The sequence below is a fragment of the Tiliqua scincoides genome, chromosome 14 (assembly GCF_035046505.1).
Source record: "Tiliqua scincoides isolate rTilSci1 chromosome 14, rTilSci1.hap2, whole genome shotgun sequence".
Classification (NCBI taxonomy): Eukaryota; Metazoa; Chordata; class Lepidosauria; order Squamata; family Scincidae; genus Tiliqua; species Tiliqua scincoides.
The window spans coordinates 11343398-11364883 of NC_089834.1; the positions used below are offsets into that span (position 1 = coordinate 11343398).

The 21486-nt window shown below is 43.6% G+C and overlaps 1 protein-coding gene across 1 annotated transcript in view; it reads left to right on the forward strand.

The window, feature by feature from the left end:
• Window positions 1-21486, forward strand: part of LOC136634524 (mediator of RNA polymerase II transcription subunit 13-like) — a 194620-nt gene that overhangs the window by 163894 nt on the left and 9240 nt on the right. The window contains exons 18-26 of the mRNA XM_066610068.1: window positions 2184-2363; window positions 2782-3005; window positions 4166-4358; window positions 6493-6946; window positions 8461-8680; window positions 13271-13459; window positions 15875-16098; window positions 17245-17387; window positions 20602-20760. Coding sequence (XP_066466165.1) covers window positions 2184-2363; window positions 2782-3005; window positions 4166-4358; window positions 6493-6946; window positions 8461-8680; window positions 13271-13459; window positions 15875-16098; window positions 17245-17387; window positions 20602-20760 — 1986 coding nt within the window. The remainder of the gene's footprint in view (window positions 1-2183; window positions 2364-2781; window positions 3006-4165; window positions 4359-6492; window positions 6947-8460; window positions 8681-13270; window positions 13460-15874; window positions 16099-17244; window positions 17388-20601; window positions 20761-21486) is intronic.

Below are 21486 nucleotides of genomic sequence, written 5' to 3' on the forward strand. Positions count from 1 at the left end.
CATTCACACATTACATGTTTTAATATGTGCTTAAAACCTCTCATGAAGTGGTTCATGAGGTGCACTTCAATTGCTCTGAAACTATTAGATTTGCAGCACTCCTTTTAAAGTTTGTGTTCTTCAAAGTCCTAAATTAATTTAAATGGGTAACATTTGCTGCCTAGACTGTTTTAATTGCAGCTTAAATGAACTTAAAAGAAAAATTACTATTAGGAATATCTGAGATGGAGGGGGGAGGGGTCCCTCCAGTTCTGGTAGTGATTGAGCTCCACAGATAAGTAGATTGTATTGTTACTACCACTTGCAAAGTTTCACCTTTGCGTTGTGTCTTTCCTTGGAGGGCTGGCAGACGAGAGTGTGGTGTTATGTCCCATTTTAGAGTCCCAGAGAGAGCCTCATTGGGTGGCTTTGGGTAAATTAGCGTCTTGGCAGATTAGGGATTTAAATGCAGATCTGATCGATATCTTCCTCCAGTGTACCACACTTTGATTTTTTTTCCCCCCAAGGGAGAATCTTCCTTAATTTACAGTTATTGTGCATGCAAGCCTGATTTTATCAGTTGCAGTTCACTGAACCATTCCCATTTTCCCAAGTGTTGAAAGACTTTTTCTACAATCTTAAAATCTCACTCGAGCGTTTATCCGTGGAACAGAGTTAAATTAATAAAGTCAAACACCATGCAATTATTTAAAGGCAAAACTATTTATTAAAGGCAATTCTTAAAATTGCTCTTGAATACAAGAACATTTGTCCACAACAAGCTATTATTTTACCAGTGCCTTAATGGCTTAGATTTTCATTCCCATGCAAAGTTTAATTCATTGAGAGAAATATGGTTTCTCAAGATAGTTTTCTGTAGGACAGTGATATACAATCTTGGGAAAAATTTGATGTTCATGTGCAAGGGAAACAGTTCTCAACTTTTCAGTGTTTGTCAGTTCTTTAAAAAATATTGGAGACATTCTATAAAAGTGGTTAAAAAACAGAGCATCATGATTAACCCATTTCTTCCCAACCCACAGGTGTACACATTTGATCCTTGTTGCACATATTCAGTGTTGGGCAGAAATGGCTTAAATCTGGAATATAAAAGTCTTTGGGTGTAGAGCAGGAGTGCCCAAACCCCGGCCCTAGGGCCACTTGCAGCCCTCGAAGACTCCCAATCCGGCCCACGGGGAGCCCCTAATCTCCAATGAGTCTCTGACACAACTGCTCTCAGAGTGAAGGCCAACAGTTCAACCTCTCGCATGAGCTGTGGTACGATGGCTCCTCCACTGCTTGCTGTTTCACATCTGTGATGCAGCACTGGCAGCAAAGGAAAGGCCAGCCTTGCTTTGTGCAAGGCCTTTTATAGACCATGAGCTATTGTGATAGAGATTTTAGAGGGTTAACTTATCTTCTCTAGTTTAAGAAAAATAACTGAAATTGGAGCCAAGAGAATGACTGTTGTTCCCCTCAGAAACAGGTTAGGAGTGTCAATATGTCAAAGTGACCCAAAGAGATCATGATTGGCAGAACATGTAGATCATAACTTTCCCAAAGGGAAAATTCCAGGATCTTGTATAACTAAAGTTGTGGGCCAGGAATATTTTGAGATGCAGGTCAGAATGACCTCCTAATTAGAGGTGGGACCATGCACCAAACCTGTCATAATATGCCCAGTAAGGAGGTGGAAATGACATACAGTGTCACATAGGTAACTTGTTTTTTTTATCTCACATTATTTAATGTAATTTTCTGGGTGTGGTTCTTTGAGAAACAGGATGGGAAACGAAGAGTGAACATTTGTATCCAAACTGAATCAGTTGGCTTGTGTAATTCACTTACTATGTAGAAATAAAGCCTCCAAACCCTTTTAAAAGGGTTTGTGACTGTTTGGCATTGTGTCAGTAACAGAAACTGAAAATCTTTCCAACAATTTTGCAAGACCTTCATTCATTCATGTAAGTTCCATCTCTAATATATTCATTTATTTAAATTTCAATTCTAATTTGAAATGTAAATTAATTCTTTTTTTTTCCTGACCCCCAACTTAGTGTCAGAGAGATGATTTGGCCCTCCTGCCAAAAAATTTGGACCCCTCTGGTGTAGAGCAAAGTTGAAAGGAGCTGTTGGGTAAAAGGAGATCTTGACGTCTGCCCCTCCCTCTCCCTCCCTGACTCCAGTTTCCTCTCTGTTTGCAGTGCTGGACATCAGCATGCTGTCTTCCCAGGATGCGGTGCGCATGCTTCTGTCTCTCCAGCCCTTCCTGCAGGATGCCATCCAGAAAAAACGGACAGGCAGGACCTGGGAAAACATCCAGCACGTCCAAGGACCCCTCACCTGGCAACAGTTCCATAAGATGGCAGGACGGGGTACCTACGGTACAGTACTACATTTCTATGTCGGATTAGCTGTGCCCCTTCCCATGGTGCACAGTCTCCAGATCAAGGAAGGATATGATATGTTGTATTCCTCAGGTGGGTTTCGGGAGTCAGTGTGCCATTATGGGATATAGGTGCTGGTGATGCTTATATAATGGCATTCCATGCAGCTATCATGGTGAACATTGTTCGCCCCGCCCAAAGGAAGAATTCAGTTTTCACAGTGACACAATTAGGGCTGTGTCAGTGGGAGGTGAACATCTGGTCTTGGAAGCATTTCCAGGGACAACTTCTAAACCTCAATAACCATTTTTTACCCTGCCCAAAACGACAGGCTCTTTCCAAACTAAGTAGCCCCAAGCATCTGACAGTCACTTCATAGTTGGAGTTCTCTAATTCCCTCTTCTTCTCGGTTCAGGTTCGGAGGAGTCCCCGGAGCCTCTCCCGATCCCTACTCTTTTGGTTGGCTACGACAAGGACTTCCTGACAATCTCTCCGTTCTCCTTGCCGTTTTGGGAGAGGCTGCTGCTGGACCCGTACGGGGGCCACCGGGACGTTGCCTACATCGTGTTGTGTCCTGAAAATGAGGCCTTGCTTGATGGAGCCAAAACTTTCTTCAGGGACTTGAGCGCCGTATACGAGGTTGGTAGTTCATGATCTTTTCCCCCATATTTTTAAGGAGTTATACCAAGCACTTGCCTTGGTTGCGTGCGTGTTTTGTTTTCTATACATCCAAGTCTGCATTGCCCAAACCTGTTATTAGCGAGCTAACCTGGCACGAGAAGAGGCATGGAACGGATGATTAAAGCAGCAAATTCTCATAGCAGAGAAGGTTGCTGTTGGTAACCACGTACCTGAAATAGTCTTTATTAAAAGATGCATGGTGTTTTGTTTTTTTTAAAGCCCACTGTTCAGGTATAAAGACTTCCAGTGGTGGCAAACGAGTAAATTGAACAAGAAATGAAACCATCATTTGAAACAAGTAAAAAAAAAATTTAAAAAACAGAACACGTAGCACTTAAAAAATAAACTAAAATCAGCCACCCAGTGCCTGGCAAAATAAGTCTGTCTTTGTCACCTGCTTAAAAACCAGTAAGGGGAAAGTCATCTGATGGGACCATTCAGGGGAAGAAGGGGAATTGCACTGTCATGACACGGCTATAGAAAATGTCTTGGAAAAACCTGCTGATATGGATCACCGGCAAAATACTTTTTCAACTTTATTATTCATGCCAGCCACGTTCCTCACTGGGGGTGCCTTTCCATTTACACCCCCACCTTGTTCTCAGAGGAATTTACCTGTTTGTATAGCCCATGACCGAAGTAATATTTTCACTATCCACTAGGATGCAGTAATGTGTAAGGAAAGAGATGAAGTGTGTAATAGGAACTGGGCCAGTATTTCCCTTTGCAGATCCGTTGCCGGGGGCAGTGGTGGGGTGGGGAAGCGAAGTTCCTTAGTAATTTGCTTGATCCTTTAGCGTGCAAACCAGAGAGGGTTTGGACAGCCCGACTCCCACTGAAAGTAATGGCAGCTGGCACTCTGGCTGCTCTTAAGTCCCACAGAAATGGTTTCCCTTTGTGCCCATAGATTCTGAGAGGCAACGTGTCCTTTATGGTGTTTGCTTAATTGTAAACAAAGCGAAAACTGGATTTTCTGCTTTTGTAGCTAATGAAAAATCCAATTTGATTCTGGGTGCATGTTGGGACTTCGGGGCATGCCTGGGCATAACTGATCTGTGGGTGTATATTTTGCTGCTGCAATTCAACTTTCCCTCCTTGTGCTCACCCCCCTCCCCCAGATGTGTCGGCTTGGCCAACATAAACCAATCTGCAAAGTGCTGCACGATGGAATCATGCGAGTGGGCAAAACGGTGGCCCAGAAGCTGGCAGATGAGCTTGTGAGCGACTGGTTTAATCCACCCTGGGGCAGTGAAGACTGTGACAATCATTCCAGGCTCAAACTGTACGCGCAAGTCTGTCGTCACCATCTAGGTAAGCAGAGACAGGCCAGGGCAGAAGTGGCTTTCGGTGGGTGGTTTTTCTACCCAACACGTCTTCTTTGTTTGAATGCAGAGTACACCTTGCAGGCTTCCTATGGGCTTGTCTCTTCTAAGTGAATATGTTTACATAATAGGCTTATAGTAAGTTTGTTGAGGACATCCGTGTGGTTTAGGAACAAAACAACAGCCCTAATGGATAGGTTCTAAGGTCTGCCTGTCCAGCATCCTGCTACATTTTTCTGGAAAACTTACCAGTAGGGTGTCTAAGCTTCAATCTCCCTTCATCCACAGCACCTCATTTCTCTGAGTTATATAGGTGGGGCCTCCATCCGTGAATTCGGCATCTGTGGATTTGCCCCACCATGAATGCTGGACCCTTGGATTGCCCTCCCTGCCAGACTTCCCAGATGTGACCAGCAGAGGGTCCAGGAACAGAACCTCAGTGGGTGAAGAGGTTCCACCTGTACTGCCCTTTCTCATGGAAGTTCTAGATATCTTTAAGGGCTATTAACTTTTTAAGCTATTTCTGCCCAGCGCTGCATATACACAACAGCGATCATATGTGTACACTTGTGGGCTGGGCAGGAATGGGTTAAACAACTGGATTTATCTGTTCCCTTTTTTAAAGCAATCTAAGCATAGGTTAAGAAAGTTGAAGGGATTTCCCATAAATGCCTGGTGCAGCTTCATCTCTGCAAACTCCCCCCATCGTTTCAACCAGCCTTGCATTTGCTGCCCATGCTTTATGCAACAGATGAAAAAGGATGTGCCTGTAGTATGACATTATCTGTCTCCGCAGCCAGGCTTGTACCTGGACAAATGGTTACGATGTTTAGTCTAAACTAGTCTGTTTATGCACTAGTCTGGGGTGTGTATTGAACAATTTACGTTCTTGATTTTTTGTTTGCTTGTTTTATTTTGATTCTGTGGTCGTATTGCTGACTTCTCTGCCATGTGGCCCTTTGAATTCTGGGGCACTTAACTAATTGTCATGTTAGACCTGACATCAGAATTTTTCTGTTTCATATGCAAGTAGTTTCAGACCAATGTTTTTGATTGATTGTGCCCTAGGAGAAGATATGACATTATCCTGAGTCAAGCACTATAGTAAGAATATTTTCATGTGTGGTTGGATATATGGTCTGTTTTAGTTTTCCTTCATGCACCAGCTTAGTTGAGATGTTAAATGCTGGAGGAGAGAGTGCAAAATGTGTAGATTTGAGAGTACATGGTTTTACGTAGAGCAATCTGAAGTCATTTGAGGCAGGGAACTGAACACATGGAGTCTCTATAGAATTATATGGAGATCCTGGACAGAACTGGTGAGGTCATATGTTGTCGGCCCCAAACTAGAGCATTCTTAATGTATTAGGTAACCCCTCACCTGCCAATCTGTGCAATAATATTCACTTTTCCCTCTTGTGAATCTCATGTAATTTGTATACTGTGATTCTGTGATACTCAAAGCCGCTTACAGTGTCAAACCCCCCAAATCAAGAAGAACATGATGCATCAATAAAAAAGTGCACAACAATTTGGGGGGGTGGGAATAAATGCTTCAAATAATTCAGAGTCAGGCTTCAAGGTAGTGGGTTCTGCCCACTTGCTTTTGGCTGGTGGACTGACTGTGTGCTGCAAAGTGGCAAGGGGTTCCAGGGGCTGTGAGGCCAGGCAGTCCTGTTCTTTTGTTTCACTCCAGAGCAGCCACCGGCAGGTCTGGAGTTCTCTATGCAGAGGCAAGAACAGCCCACTGGAACGGAATCCTCAAATAGCACCAACTGTGACCTAGTTCCAGGAGTTCTCTTGCAAAATTAAGTGTCGCATTACAGATGCACAGCTTCTCTCCCCCCCCCCCACCCCCCGGCAGCTCAAACCAGCAATACAAAATTGGCTTCTGTGTGTATTCACATACACATTCCTGTATCGCTGCAGCAGCTCTGCAAAATGCACAAGAGTCTCAGTGAAGTATTTGTCACGGCCCCAATTGTCTACCTGCTGCTATTTTGAAAGATTAGGCTGTATGTTGTGTCCTGTCCCATCCCCCCAAAGACTTTTTCTTCAGGCAGTTGTGATCCTTGGCTGTGATCTCGTCTTACTCCATTGTGTTTTTTTCTTTTCTTTTCCAGCACCTTATTTAGCCACTTTGCAGCTCGATAGTAGCCTGCTGGTGCCACCCAAGCATCAGACATCACCATCCCCGCCAGCAAGCCAGGAACAATCTCTGTCTGGAAATGCAGCCTCTGCACCCCCCAACCCCACCTGCATTGCCGCGCCCGGAGCTCCCCCAGCTGGCAGTTCCTTCACTTCCACCCCCAATGGTGGAACTACAAACCTCCCGACAGGCAGCAGCTCGGCCTCTGGATCCACCGTGCCCCAGCTATCAGCCGCAGCCTCCACCGCCCCCAGTATTAACCAGACAAGCACTACCTCCTCTTCAGGGTTCAGCAGTGGCTTGCCTCAAGGCCAGAACCCGATCCCAGGGGACAGTTCCACAGAGAGACCCCAAGGAAGCACAGTCTCAGGAGGAGACACAGAGTCGGGGCATAACTCATCTCAACAGCAGCAAGAGGGACAGGAAAGGTAGGTCCGGCAACTGTGTACGGTACAGGTGTACAGGAGATTTTCCTTCCAGAATATTGGGGTAATGTGTTTGTGTGTTCATTAACATTTACATAGTTTTTAAAAAATCCACATACAACCAAATTGTAACCCAAATTACGATATCCATAACTTCATACATTTAACATGTGTTAACTCCTCCTCAACCAATTAAGAAAAGTACAAACAGGAGAAAACAGATACTTCTGTACTTTTTACAGAAGTTTAATAGACTTTAATACTGTAGATCAGTGCTTCTCAACTTTGTCCCCCGCCGTTCCACTTTGCACGGTCCAATGGAAGTACCAGCGGAAGTAACTGGTAATGATGTCATCACTAGTTACTTCCAGATTTGGAGGCCAGACGCCGTGCAGCAAACACTGGTAAGAGGTTCTGGGCAGACGGGAGTAGTTTTTCAAGTGCATGAAAAATGCATGCTGGAGTTCTGCCCATTGAGCCAGCCTCCTACCTGTTTGTTGCATTGTTGGTTTCACTGCCAGGTGGCAGGGATCTGGGGCTTTTGCAAGGACCACTGGACACCATCTCAAGTACCACCAGTGGTACGAGTACCACTGGTTGAGAAGCAGTGCTGTCAATGGATGTATCTTACGCTGTATTTGATTATTTCAAAATGGAAGAACTTCATTCTTTATGTAAGTTGATCCACTACCTGTTGACCTTCCCTTGCCCTTATCTAGTGGGTTAATTTTCTGAATACTATGGCCTGGAGGTGGAATAACAATTCTGACGTGGTTGAAGGATTCACCCTTTCCCACCTCCATGGTTACCAGCTGTCCTAGTTGCTATCGAAGGATGTGTTATTGTCTTCAGTTTCTCTGGTAGGACAAGCAATTTTGTGTAACAAACTATGATAGCCAAAGGGTCTATTGGTATTTCCTATCTGCCTGGTCATTTTCTTGATTTTCTTTCAGCACCCATGTACTCTTATATCTTAGAACAGGTCTTGTCAACATTTCAGATTGCCGGCCCCAACATGTCTGTACCTTCAACACACATTGCTGAGCAAACCCAACCGAGCCAAAGTGCAGAGCCAAAAACACTGGTCGCAATCCACTGTGTGAATTCAGAATTAGTTAATTACACTTGCTTGAACCCACTGATTTCAGTGAGCTTAAATATGCTAAGGTCTTTGTTGGATGATGGTCTGTTGTCTTTATGTTTACGTTGCGGTCCACCTCTAGGCTTTAGGATAGACCAAAATAACAAGATTAAGCACAGCTTTATAATTGTATAATTATCAGAATTCTTTATTGCTATGCCTTGAGAAATCCCCTTTGAGCAAGACCATACTCTTTCTTGGGATGCTTTTTCATCACTTACTCCAGCCTTCTTGGCTTAAGTCATATCTGCCGAACGTTGCATTTATGCAATATAAATCAAATGTTTACACCTGTGGGCTGAGCAGAAATGGGTTTAATGTCCACATCTGTCACCTCCTAGTAAACTTGCACACAACGTGCCCTTTTCTGTTCCAGTTCCACTGAGAGGGAGAGGATAGGAATTCCCACAGAGCCCGAGTCGGCGGATAGCCATGCCTACCCACCTGCTGTCGTCATCTATATGGTGGATCCTTTTACTTATACGGCAGACGAGGAATCTGCTTCTGCCAACTTTTGGCTCCTGAGTTTGATGCGATGCTACACCGAGATGCTGAGTAATTTGCCGGAGAACATGAGGAGTTCTTTCATTCTCCAGGTAAGTGCTTCCACCAGAGTTGCAGAAGGGCATGAAATTGGGGGGTGGAAGGGAGTCACACAGTGGCTTCAGTTACCTGGGGGGGGGGAATCTGTGTCGACAGGGACGTTGTGTCAAGCACCAGTCTTGCTGGCTCTTAATGTGCCGGGTTTGCATCCGTGCGCCTGCAGTTTGGTTTTTCCAAGCACATGGCTTCTTGCCACTGGAAGCCATGGCAGCTCTTATTTTTTAATAAACTATAATAAACATAAAATACATAAACATATACATAAACAATACTCTAATGGTGTAGCAAGAGCGAAGCCAAAAAATTCCTACTACTTATATTTTAGATACATGAAGTCTAAACATTAACAAATGTTAGTCTATATTATTATTTAATCCTTTAAAACCAATCTTCAAATCCATAATACATTAAATTATTATTTTCTCTCTGTTTCAAAAAGTCAGTAATTGGTTTCCAAGAAGTTTTTTGTTGAGTTCTCCTTAAGTAAAGTTGTGAGTTTGTCCATCTCTGCAAAGTTGCTAAGTTTTGTCCACCATTCTTCTATCGAGGGTATGTTTATAGTCTTCCAATATTGAGCACAGAGTATTCTGGCAGCGCTTATCATATACAAAAATTTCATTTTTTTCTTTCCACGTATTCATCTGCCATACCTAATAAAAATACTTCTGGTTTCAACTGTATATTTGTTCTTAAGATCAACTGTATCTGTGCATGAATTTGTAACCAATATTTTTTTTACTTTTGAACACGTCCACCACATGTGGTAAAAGGTTCCCTCTTGTTTCTTACATTTCCAACAACTATTGGACATACTTTCATACATTTTGGCTAGTTTACTTGTTGTCACATACCATTTATAAATCATCTTATATATGTTTTCCTTAATGTTAACATTCAGAGTAAATTTTATCTGTTTTATCCATAGTTTCTCCCATCTGTCCATTGAGAGTTCATGGCCCACATTTTTCGCCCACTGGATCATGCATTCTTTGACCTGTTCATGTTCTGTTTCAAATTTCAAAAGCAATTTATATATTTTAGATATTATTTGCTCATCTGATCTTAGTTGTTTCTCCAATATTGACTCTCCCTCTTCAAAGTAATATAATTTTTTATCAGTTTTAAATCTTTCTAATAATTGTAGATACGTAAACCATTGGCAGTCAAAACCCTCTGCAATCAATTCTTCTCTAGACTTCAACATACATTGACCTTGGTTAAAATTCAATATATTCTTATACAATAATCATTTGTCTCTTTGTGCTATTCCCAAACCAAAATGTGCTTCTTGTGGTGAGGTTGAGAGTGGAATTTTGTTATAAAACCTTTTCTTATAATGATTCCATATCTTCCACAGTGCATGTCTAACATAATGATTCTTAAATTCCATATTCACTTTCAACTTATCATACCAAAGATATCCGTGCCAACCAAAACTTAAATCATATCCTTCTTTCAACCATTTTTTATTTCGCAGCAATATCCATTCTTTAAGCCACAGAAAACAACATGATGCATAATAAGTCTTCAGGTCTGGCAGTCCTAAACTTTCTTTTGCATCTTGCAAAATCTTAAATTTCACTCTCGGTTTTTTCCCTTGCCATATAAAACCTGTCACATCTTTCTGCCACTCTTTATAAGGTTTATCAGAGAGTAATATTGGTATATTCTGGAAAAGAAAAAAGCATTTTCGGTAATTTTGATATCCTTCCCAAAAAAGATAATTTCAACCTTTCCCATCTTGCGAAATCTTTTTTGATTTCACACCAAAATTTAACATTATTATTTTGAAATAACATACAGTTCATGTTTGTCAAAATAATACCTAAATACTTAATCTTTTTTTCCACTTTGAACTTGGTCTTATTCATCAACTTCGATTGGTCTTGTATATTCATATTTTTAGATAAAATTTTAGTTTTCTGTTTATTTATCTTTAATCCTGCTAATGATTCAGACTTCTTCAACTTAACCATCAACTACTCGATGTCTTGACTGAGGCAAAGAGGCAAAGAAGGAAGGCCCAAAGCCAGGGAGACAGACCAGGGACAGACTGCACTTGCTCCCAGTGTGGAAGGGATTGTCACTCCTGAATTGGCCTTTTCAGCCACACTAGATGCTGTTCCAGATCCACCATTCAGAGTGCGATACCATAGTCTTTCGAGACTGAAGGTTGCCAACAACAAACTCGATGTCTTTTAAAGGTTTTTCTAAGATCAAAACCATATCATCTGCAAATGCTCTTAATTTGAAGCATTCATTTTTAATCTTTGCGCCTTGTAGTCTTTCATCTTGTCTGATATCTCTACACAACACTTCTAGGGCAAGGGGACATCCTTGTCATGTTCCCCTTTGGATCTCAAACACTGTTGATAGTTCTCCATTTACCACTACCTGCATAGTTTGTGATGTGTAGATTGACTTTATTCATTGAATAAAATTCCCTCCAAAATTCATCTTCTCTAAGACAGTAATCAAGAAAGTCCAGCTCAAATTGTCAAATGCCTTCTCAAAGTCTAAAAAAATCAATGCTAATTGTTTCTCTATTCTTTTATCATAGTACTCCAACAAATCCAATACTATTCTGATATTATCACTCGTATCTTTTTGGTAAAAAACCACATTGATCTTCATGTATAAGATTTTGTAATATCATCTTTTCTAGTTGCTAAAATTGCTGTAAATATTTTACAATCTTTATTCAACAAGGAAATAGGTCTGTAATTTTTTATGTCCATCAAATCCTGTCCTTCTTTAGGAATCAAAGTTATATTTGCTGCTTTCCATGAATCTGGCATTTTCCCAGTCTGCAAAATATCATTCATCGTGTTAAGCAATGGTTCTTCTAAACATTTATAAAATCTACCTGTTAGGCCATCTTGACCTGAAGCTTTATCTGTATTAATCTTCTTTATTGCCTCTACAACTTCACATGGAGTTATTCATTTTCCTTTGTTCTTCAGACATTTTTGGTAAATTTTGTTCATCCAAGTAGCTCTTTACTTTTACTTGATCTATTTTCTGACCTTTGTATAAATTAGCATAATAATTTGTAATTATTTTTTTATATCCACCTGATCAGTATAAATTTTTCCTGCCTCCTGCAATTTTAAAATTACTCTTTTCTCTCTCCTTCCTCAGTTTGTAAGCCAACCATTTTCCTGGTTTGTTGGCATGCTCAAAATATCTTTGTTTAACAAACTTTAATTTAATTTCCATTTGATTCACCGTCATCAAAGATAGTTGATGCTGTAAAGCTTTTATTTGCTGTACTATTTTTTTTTATCTCCTGGAACTTCTATTAGCTCATATTCTTTCTTTTTAATTTCCTCTTCAATTTTCTGAAACTTCCTTTGTCTCTTTTTTCCATTCTATACTTTTCTAAATAAAGTATCTTCTCATAAAGGCTTTACTAGCCACCCAAACTGTTCTCATTTCTGTTCCCTTGTTTAAATTCAGATAAAAAAATTCCCTTAATTTCTGCTTGGCATCCTTTATTATGATCTCTTTTTGTAACAACAAAGTCATGGCAGCTCTTGAAATGAAAGTAACAGCGTGTTTCAAGCACAACACATTCTCTTCTTGAATCTTCCTGGAAGCAGAGTTTGTACAAATACCTTGGGAACAATGCACCTTTTCAAGCTTATTGTGGCCTTGCAGTGGAAGTTAAATTTATGTTGATAGCAGCGCTTTTATGGAACCGCTCACACAGTAGTCTTGCAGAATTATTCTTCTTATCATGTGATCTTGAGCTCTTCCTATTTACTTTGTGAGTGCAACTGTTACAGAGAGCAATGTCTGTCATCTCCATGTCAAGGGAATGTGCAGAAGCCCCCAGAAAACATTGGCAGTGTCTTTGAGCCACATGGTGCTGAATTTGTGGAGGACCAACCATATCCAAGAGGTCTCTTACTGTGGCACACCTTCAGTTCAGGGTTTATTCCAGTGGTTCCCAAACTGTGAGCCATGGCTCCCTGGGGAGCCATGAAAGCCAATCAGTGCAGCCACGGAATCCTCGCGAAAGACCCACCACCCTATACAACATAGGATTGTAGATCTAATGGGGAACCACAGCCAATGGCTCAGCAGGTGAAGGGAGCCGCCATTCGAAAATGTTTGGGAACTACTGGTTTATTCTCTCGAGGCTTTGATATTACATAAGGAGAGGGTCCTGTAGCTCTTGGTGAAGCATCTTCTTTGCATGCAGTAGTTCCAGGCATCTCTGTGTAGGACTGTCCAAACCCTGGAAAGTCTCTGCCCCACTGGGAATCAGTAAAAGCAAGGTGTGCATGCTTGTGAGGAGTCCAAGTTCAGTGGTCCAAAATCACCTGTACATCTGGAAGATCCCATGTTCAGCCCTGATATCTGTAGGTAGGGGATATCCCAGATATCCCTGGCTTGAAACCTGGGGTGCCATTGCCAGTCATTGTTCTGGCCTAGATAGATCAGCCTGGTGTAATCCAGGCTGGCTGGCCACAGTTCAGACGGGAAATGTATGGGCACACCTTAACTACGTAACGTGTGAGAGGGTGCTGTTGAACTCACTGACTTTCTAATCCTGGCTGCTCTGTTTCTCTGTCTAGATTGTGCCTTGCCAATACATGCTGCAGACCATGAAGGACGAACAGGTCTTTTATATTCAGCACTTGAAGTCTCTGGCATTTTCTGTCTACTGCCAGTGCAGGCGACCGCTGCCCACTCAGATTCACATCAAGTCTCTCACTGGTTTTGGGCCGGCCGCCAGCATCGAGATGACTCTCAAGAACCCAGAGGCAAGTGTGTTAACGGTAGAATTTCACACACACCCCAATCCATCCCCCAGGAAAAACAGATGGGTTTAAGTACTGAGTCGCTGCCTTGGTCTCAAGTTACCGTGACGAGCAGACAGAAGCAAGTGGCCCTGTGCAACACATGCTTCAAATCTGATCTTGAGAAACCCAAACCGAGGAGTGTCTGGGGCCACCAAACCTGTTTCCTTTTGTGAAACATGTTAACTTCATAGTCGGATTTGCCAAGATCATTGGGAAGGTAGAAATATTGACTGTGAAGGATAGTTACCTACCTTTCCAAGTGCTGCTAAAGCCTTAAAGCTATTATCTCAGATGGGGCACACACACAGATGACTCCATTTAGTTCATCCCCTCCTTGCTGGCTTTAAGTCAGTAGAAATTCCACCCAGAACAACTAGCAGTAAACTTTGCCTGAGCAAAACCTCTGCTTTAGCAGCTAACATAGCCCATGATCTTTCAAAAAAGAAAGTGGTCCTTCAAAAGCTGAGGTTGGTGGGTGTGCATCCAGTGGGGGGGGGGGACTTTGCTGATCCCTTTGGGAGTGCACAAAGAACTGCCTGTTCTGGGATAAGTCTGCCCAGCTCATGCAATCCTCATCAAGAATCACAAGGGCAGGGTTTCCCAAAGCATGCGTTGCAACGCCTTAGGACAGAGGAGTCCAAAGTTTTTGGCAGGAGGGCCACATCATCCCTCTGACACTGTGATGGGGGCCAGGAAAAAAAGAATTAATTATATGAATGAATGAATGAAGGTCTTGCAATAGCTCAAGGCCTATAAAAAGCCTGGCACAAAGCAAGGCCACTCTTTCCTTCACTGCCACTGCTGCACCACAGATGTGAAACAGCAAGCAATGGAGGGAGCCCTCATTCCACAGCTCACGCGAGAGGTCAAACAGCTGCCTTCATGCTGAGATCAGTTGTGTCGGGCCAGCGCAGGCTCCAACAAATCTCCAGAGGGCCAGAGGTTCGTTGCAGACTGGGGGTTCCTTGAGGGCCACATTGGGAGTCCTCGAGGGCTGCAAGTGGCCCCAGGGCTGGGGTTTGGGCACCCCTGCCTTAGGACATTGCGGCACACTCACAGGGGTGCCATGGGATGTCCCCGGAAGCCACTCCTACTTGTTCTCTCGGGTGCCACCATCTTGGATCTTGCAAAATCTTGCAAGATTTGGGCAATGCTACCTTGGGGGGTCTTGTGAGATTCCACGAGATCCAACATGGTGGCACTCAGCTGAGTACGGAAGAAGAGACCACAGGGGTGTCATGACCCAGGTAAGATTGGGAACCACTGACAAAAGGGGCTTGCAACTCGAATTTTAAACGGTAACTTGTTTATGTCACCATACACTTTGTGGACTGTATTCTTTAAGGTGCAACAAGACCCGTGTTTGCTACACCAGGCTAATACTGCATGATCTTCAACTGGTATCCTCTTCATATTAGGTTATTAGTTTTAGCTGCCACTCAGAATCCTTCTTCAGCGGAGTAGCTGTGTTAGTCTGTTGCAGCAAAACCCACCAAGGGTCTTATCGCACCTTTTAAAGATGAATGAATTTATCTCAGCGCTAACTTTTGTGGGCTGCACCTCATAAGAAGCTTGAATCTCCGGTTGCCCAGGACTGCAGACCAGAAGGGGAAGCTTCCTCTGACATCTGCCATCAGCCAACAAGCTCTTTGGCTGCTTGTTTTGTATTATGTTATAAGCCTTCCTGGGGATTATATTGATGGGAAGGCAAGGAATAACTCTGAATATAAATTTAGGAGAAAATATAGGATCTCACTGGATATCGTAGAGAATGTTAGAGTCAAACTTAAAACACGGTACCCAAAACTGGGATGCAGTATTCACCTGGGATCCAGGTGAAGTCTGATTAGTGTGTTAGAAAACGGAGTTGTTGCTTCTCATGATCTTGTGTGTTAGATGAAGGGCAGATGCATTCAAACCCTGAGCATCTGGTGACCTCTGCTTCAGCAGCAGCTCTGTCTTGGTGCTGAAGTGCATAATGTTTGCATGCTGCAGTAGACCTGCTGTCATGATTGTAGTATGGTGGCATACAAAGCAAGCTAATACCGGCACCTAAAGCTCGCTTCCTGCAAATGGCTTGCTTTGTTGACAGCTGCTAGCCGTGCGACCTCCAGGTGTCTCTGAATAGCAGTTGCAGGAAAGCAATGGTAGGAGAGGGGTCTGCCTCCGTCTCCTGCTTGTGGACCTCTTGGAGTCCCCTGATAGCTGCTGTGGGAAATGTTGGACTAGAAAGGCCTTCGCCCTGATCCATCAGGGCTGCTCTTATGGTTTTTTTTAACAGCTCTGCCCTAAAGATCACCGCTTAACTTTCTGCACCTAGCGCTAATTGGTCTTGTATATATTTTTATATCTGCATGGGATGCTCTGTGTTTACAGCGGCCCAGCCCTATACAGCTGTACTCCCCACCATTCATCCTGGCGCCCATCAAGGACAAGCAGACGGAGCTGGGGGAGACTTTTGGAGAGGCCAGTCAGAAGTACAATGTGCTGTTTGTCGGGTACTGTTTGTCGCACGACCAGCGCTGGCTCCTGGCCTCTTGCACCGACCTGCACGGCGAGTTGTTGGAGACCTGCATTGTCAACATTGATTTACCAAACAGGTAGGGTAGAAGACAAGGTGTCTTTGTAGCTCATTGGTGGAACGCGTGCTTGGCGTAAGTTGGGTCTCTGGCAGCTCAGGGAGATGTTTCTCTGCCTAAGACCCAAGATAGCTACTGCCAGCCAGAATAGACAGCACAGGGCCAGATTATGTTTAAGTATGATTAAGTATCAATATGATGCAACTTTCTCTTGAAGACCTGCTGTCTGACACATGTTTCTGTCCTCACGCTGTGTTCTTTGTTGGAAGCTTTGCCATAAATCCTGCTTCTCGGTGAAGTTCAGTTGATGGGAACAAAGGAAAGGGGCTCTTTGGAAGCAACAACGTAGCTTTCACACTCTCTTCATCAGGAGGCCCAAGTGTCTCAGTCACTAGCCTTTCTTAAAACATCTCGTGAAAACCCACTCCTTTCATCTGGTCTCCAGCTTTTGTCATGTTTTTATGGATCTCCAATGCTTTCTGAGCTTCATTTTTTTTTTAACACATGTAGTTTTGCATTTTAAAATGTTTTAATTATTTGGTATCTATATTTGTCACCTGCCACCCTGGTGGCCGCTGTAGAGGCAGAACAATAGCATTGAAATTGCCAGGTAATGCATCTGACTATAGAGAGGTGCCTAGTTCATTGTGTTGAACTCAGCACAATATGGCCATTGGAGTGATTGTTTCGACATTATGTATGGCCTTTCACACTGTCATTGTTAAAGCAATAATGATAAGCGTTGTTGGTTCTTCAGTTTAAAAGAAAAAATATCCTGAACCAAAATGTTAACTTCTTAAAAGTAGCTTGATACAGCAGTTTCCCGCTGTGGCTGTAATGGTTATAACAAATATATGACATTGAAAGAGCACTTTGGACTATTTAAAATATTTATTGCAGTAACAATAGCCAGATAAGAGAGTTCAATATTAGCAACCCATTGCGGGTGGGATGGTTAGGTCAATGGCTTCTGTGGGGCTAACTAGTGAGTTAATGACTGAGATGTGCTGGATCACAAGTCATTCTGTAATGCAAACTGTCTTCTTGGTCAGGTGCCATTGGAAAAAGGTAACTGAGCATCTGAATCTCCGGGGATGGGGCTTTTGTAGTGCAGTAACTGAATAACCAGAGTGTCCTTTGCTCACTCTCTCTCTCTCTTCTCCATAGATCCAGGAGGTGCAAAGTATCCGCCCGTAAAATTGGCTTGCAGAAGCTTTGGGAATGGTGCATTGGGATTGTCCAGATGACCTCACTGCCCTGGAGAGTTGTAATTGGACGCCTTGGGAGACTCGGGCACGGGGAGCTGAAAGGTACACACCGCTTCATGGCCTTGACCACGTTGTCAAACCCAGCTTGCTCCTTTCCTTTCATGGTCTGCCAAGCATGTCTATAGGTACTGACTCAGGGGGCAGAGTGGAGAGTGGTGATCGTGTTTCTTTGACATGCCTTGGTGACAGTCCTCTTGATCCTCTGCATTCTTAGGTATTTGTGGGCTTCCAGTACCAGAAATCATACTGTTCTTCCTTCATGGTATCGGCAAAGCAGCAGTGAAACTAAATCTTCCTGTTCCCAACTTGCAAGGTCCGAGGTGTCTCATTTTGCCCAATCTGCATCAGGCATTGGGGCATTGTTTGTTTTTGAACAGTGCTCTGGTGCCCAAAGGAAAAGATTGAGCAGCGAGTCCATTCTCTTGGAAGCATCCCTGCAGGCTGTCGGGCCAGCCTTTTCTGAAAGTCTTCCAAAAGGAGGAGAGACTCAGCTTCCCTTAGACAGCCTCTGTGGCTGCAGGGCTCCTGAGTCAGAAACTTTTCTTAATACATTGCTTCAGGCCTTAGCCAGATGGAAACAAAAGGTTCACAGTAGTCCTGAATCAGAATTGCTTATTTCCCAATTGCACTTGGAAACTCCACCTTCTCTTCACAAGATCATGTCTGTTTCCTGATGTTGAGATCTGGCCCATTTTTAGATCTTTGGGACATGACTTCCTGTATAAGGGGCAAGAAGCAGCCCAGGGGCTGGTTTTTAAGCCACCAGGTGTCAATAACCACCAAGTTTCTTGAGAGCTACAAGAACCTATGAAACCCACGACAACAGCTTTTGACTAAAGCATCCTAGGGCACTGGCTCCATCAAGAGGACACTACTGACATTGCAGTAGTGTGTGTCTGTCTTTTTTTCTAAGTGGATCTCAATTCACCGAGTATCATGCAGAATGGATGTAACCATAAGAAATGAGTAGTTATTTTTGACCTGAAGTCAAGTCCCTTAGCTGTTAGAATCCCTTAAGATCAGACAGTTTCCAATCCATTTTTCCATCAAAACAGGGCCTTTATTTGCTGTGCTCTGAGGTAGTGTAACAAATGAAAAAGCGATCCCATCCTAAAAGAACTGGAACCCCTAAAAGGTGGCAAAGCCCCCAGACCCTTTACAAAGTGGAATGAAGTGATTTCAGCTGGACCTGCAAATCCTGTTCACGCTGACCTGAGAATAAATTCAGTTGAACTCATTGGGACTGACTTCTGAACGGACATAGGTATGAGTGCAGCATAAGGCAAAGAAGTAGAAGAGACTGATTTTTGTTTGCTTAGCCATTTGTTTAACCATCTTCTGCATCAGGTCCTTGTACAGTATAAAAGCAGTGACTCCTCATTTTGTGCCTTACGCATGCACTTGGTTTTGGTCTCTAGTATGTTCCAACTTTCAGCATTTCAAATGAGGTAGTTCATCACCGAGGGTCCTTCTTGAGGTCTTGGTTTGCCCACCGCTCTTCCATCGGGGGGAGGAGGTAACTCCTGGTTTCAGAAGTAGACTACCTCAGAATGCCAGGTGCAAGAGGGTGGCAACAGGTTACAGGACTCTTGTCTTGTGTGCTCTGGAGGCATCTGGGGGGGCGCACTGTGAGATACAGGAAGCTGAACTAGATGGGCCTTTGGCCTGATCCAGTGGGACTCTTAGAATCGAATGTGACCTTAGTTTCTTGAATTGAAGAGTAACGACATAACTTAAGCAGTATGTTACAGCTGCCCTGTAGTGCCAAGGGTGAAGTACATGTCTTTGTGGACTTAAAAGCAATCTCAAATGCAGTAGTTTTAAGGCAAAAAAATAAAATAAAATCCAGAAAGTGATGCCTGCTCTTTTTCTTCTACGAAAAGCAACACGCAATTGTGCATTTTCTATTAGTAAATGTAAAATAGAGACCAGTCCTAAAGTGGCGACAGGGGGACAGCAGTTCATTTGGTTTCAGTACCGGCTTGCTGGAGTGGGGTGAAAATCAGGAACAGATTGAGAATAGAGTTTCCTCCGTATCTCCTTCAACTTGCATCTGGATTTGTCTGCCCCTCTACTCACGAGGCATTTCTTGGGAACAGTGTTGGCTGCCTTGGCCCCTGACCATCTTGGTTTGGTTAGGCAGGAATCTGTGGCACCAGGATACCGTTGCTGCGACTGGCTGAGTTCAGACCTGTCTGCCTCTTGATTCTCTTGCACAGCTCTGTGATCTTGTCTGTTTTGAATTTGGGGAGCTTGCCTTGCCTTGGAATCCATCATGTCAGGCCCTTGGTTTAGAAATTCGCTAATCCAGTGAAAGCTGTTTTGTTGCTGCCAGGTCAGCAAAATACCACATTGGCATCTTAATAATTAGGACAGCAGACATTGCCTTTCTGGGCGGTTGGGGTAAGCTTTGGGCACACCGTGAGCGAAGGGGCAGAAATCTAGGCATCTTCACCTGTTTCAGTCATTTCTGAGCCAAGAGGTGGGCTGAAGTGTTCTGTCGCGTAGTGTTGGACCCAGAATTCACTGTCCTGAAGTGGGTTGTGACTCAGCAAGTAACTTTTGACAGGCTTGAATGGGGGAGCATGCGTGTTGCTTGCACAGGGAAGCGACCACTTGCAAGCATCCTAAGTGGCCACTGAGTGTTTGTATAGCTGGAAAAAGAATCTGAGAGCAAGCAAGTATATAGAATGGCTCCCAGGACTGCTGTGACTAGACAGTGTGGTTTGTTGGGGGCGGTGCCACTGCTCGCCACCTCACCTGTCCCTCAGATATGCCTCTATGTAGGGCTTGGATGCCAAACTTGCACGCGGTATTAGTGTGGTGACTGGCCAAAGGGTTAAATGGAGGGAATGGGAGATAGGAAGGCAGAAGACAGATGAGCCTACGGAGCAGGGGTGATGAGGAGAGGCTTAAGGGAAAATGTGTTATAGTCAGGTGGGAGAATTGCATTTCAGCAGAGAGATTCTGAATTGGCTGAGGGGAGTGAGATTGGTTTTAGGCTTTGCAAGGAGGAATAAGGTAGGTAAGAGAAAAATAGAGCAGGTGGATGAGTTTAAGCAGCAGGCACAGAGGACCGGAGGTACTGAAGTGGACCACATTTAAACTCCTCCTCCTGGCCCATTTCTTCCCAGGCTGTTTTGTTTTTCCTACCAATGATGAGTTCAGTTCTGCTGCACTTGGACTCTTAGGTGAGAAGAGATCTTGCCCCACCCCAGGCCAATCCCATGCTCTTTTCTACTCTCCCTTTTTCCAGACTGGAGCATCCTGCTTGGGGAGTGTTCGCTGCAAACAATCAGCAAGAGGTTGAAAGAGGTGTGTCGAATGTGCGGCATCTCCTCCGCAGACTCTCCCTCCATTCTCAGTGCCTGTTTAGTTGCCATGGAGCCCCAGGGATCGTTTGTGGTGATGCCAGGTAAGCTCCATTGCTGACTGACATTGTGCTTCGTTTGCTTGTTTTCCCTTTACTTAAAATATTTCTGTTGGCATCTACTGAAGTACTATACCGTATGTCACGCACCATGAGAAAATGTAGTATGGGGGAAAGTGGGAGGGAAAATTGCCCTCATTCCGTTCTTTGAAATTGGAAAATGTGAAAGTCGTGTCATTCCTTATTCCTTAATGAATTCCTTAAAGAATAAGGAATGGTCTGTTCTCCCGCAAAACCTGCTTTGGGTTGAGTTGAGACAAGGCTACTGTTTAGGTGTAGCAAAAGAGCAGCACTGCCTCCCATATGCCCTATTCTCAGTGCCTTCCTGCTGGATTCTAGATGCTGAACCCAGTGTTTTGATAGAGTCCAATACATGTGCACCTTTATCTCCACAACTGATGCTTGGGGGAAAAAACCATGCGAGGATCCACAAATTGGACCACTTATGCAGGCATAAAATCGAACACATGGACCTGGAGGGAAGTGATCTTTGTGGTCTTGCCTTCTACTCCATGCAGGTTCTAGATATTTTAGAGCTTTGTCCAAATGAGTCCTCCAGTGAGTCCTTTTCATCCTTAAGAGTCATCCTTCTGTGCATTAAACGATGGGCAAATGGGGACAGTGCCTCACTGATCTCTGTGCCGCCACAAGATGTGGTGATGGGACTGGCGTGGGTGACTTTAAAAGGGGATTGGACAAATTTGTAGAGGA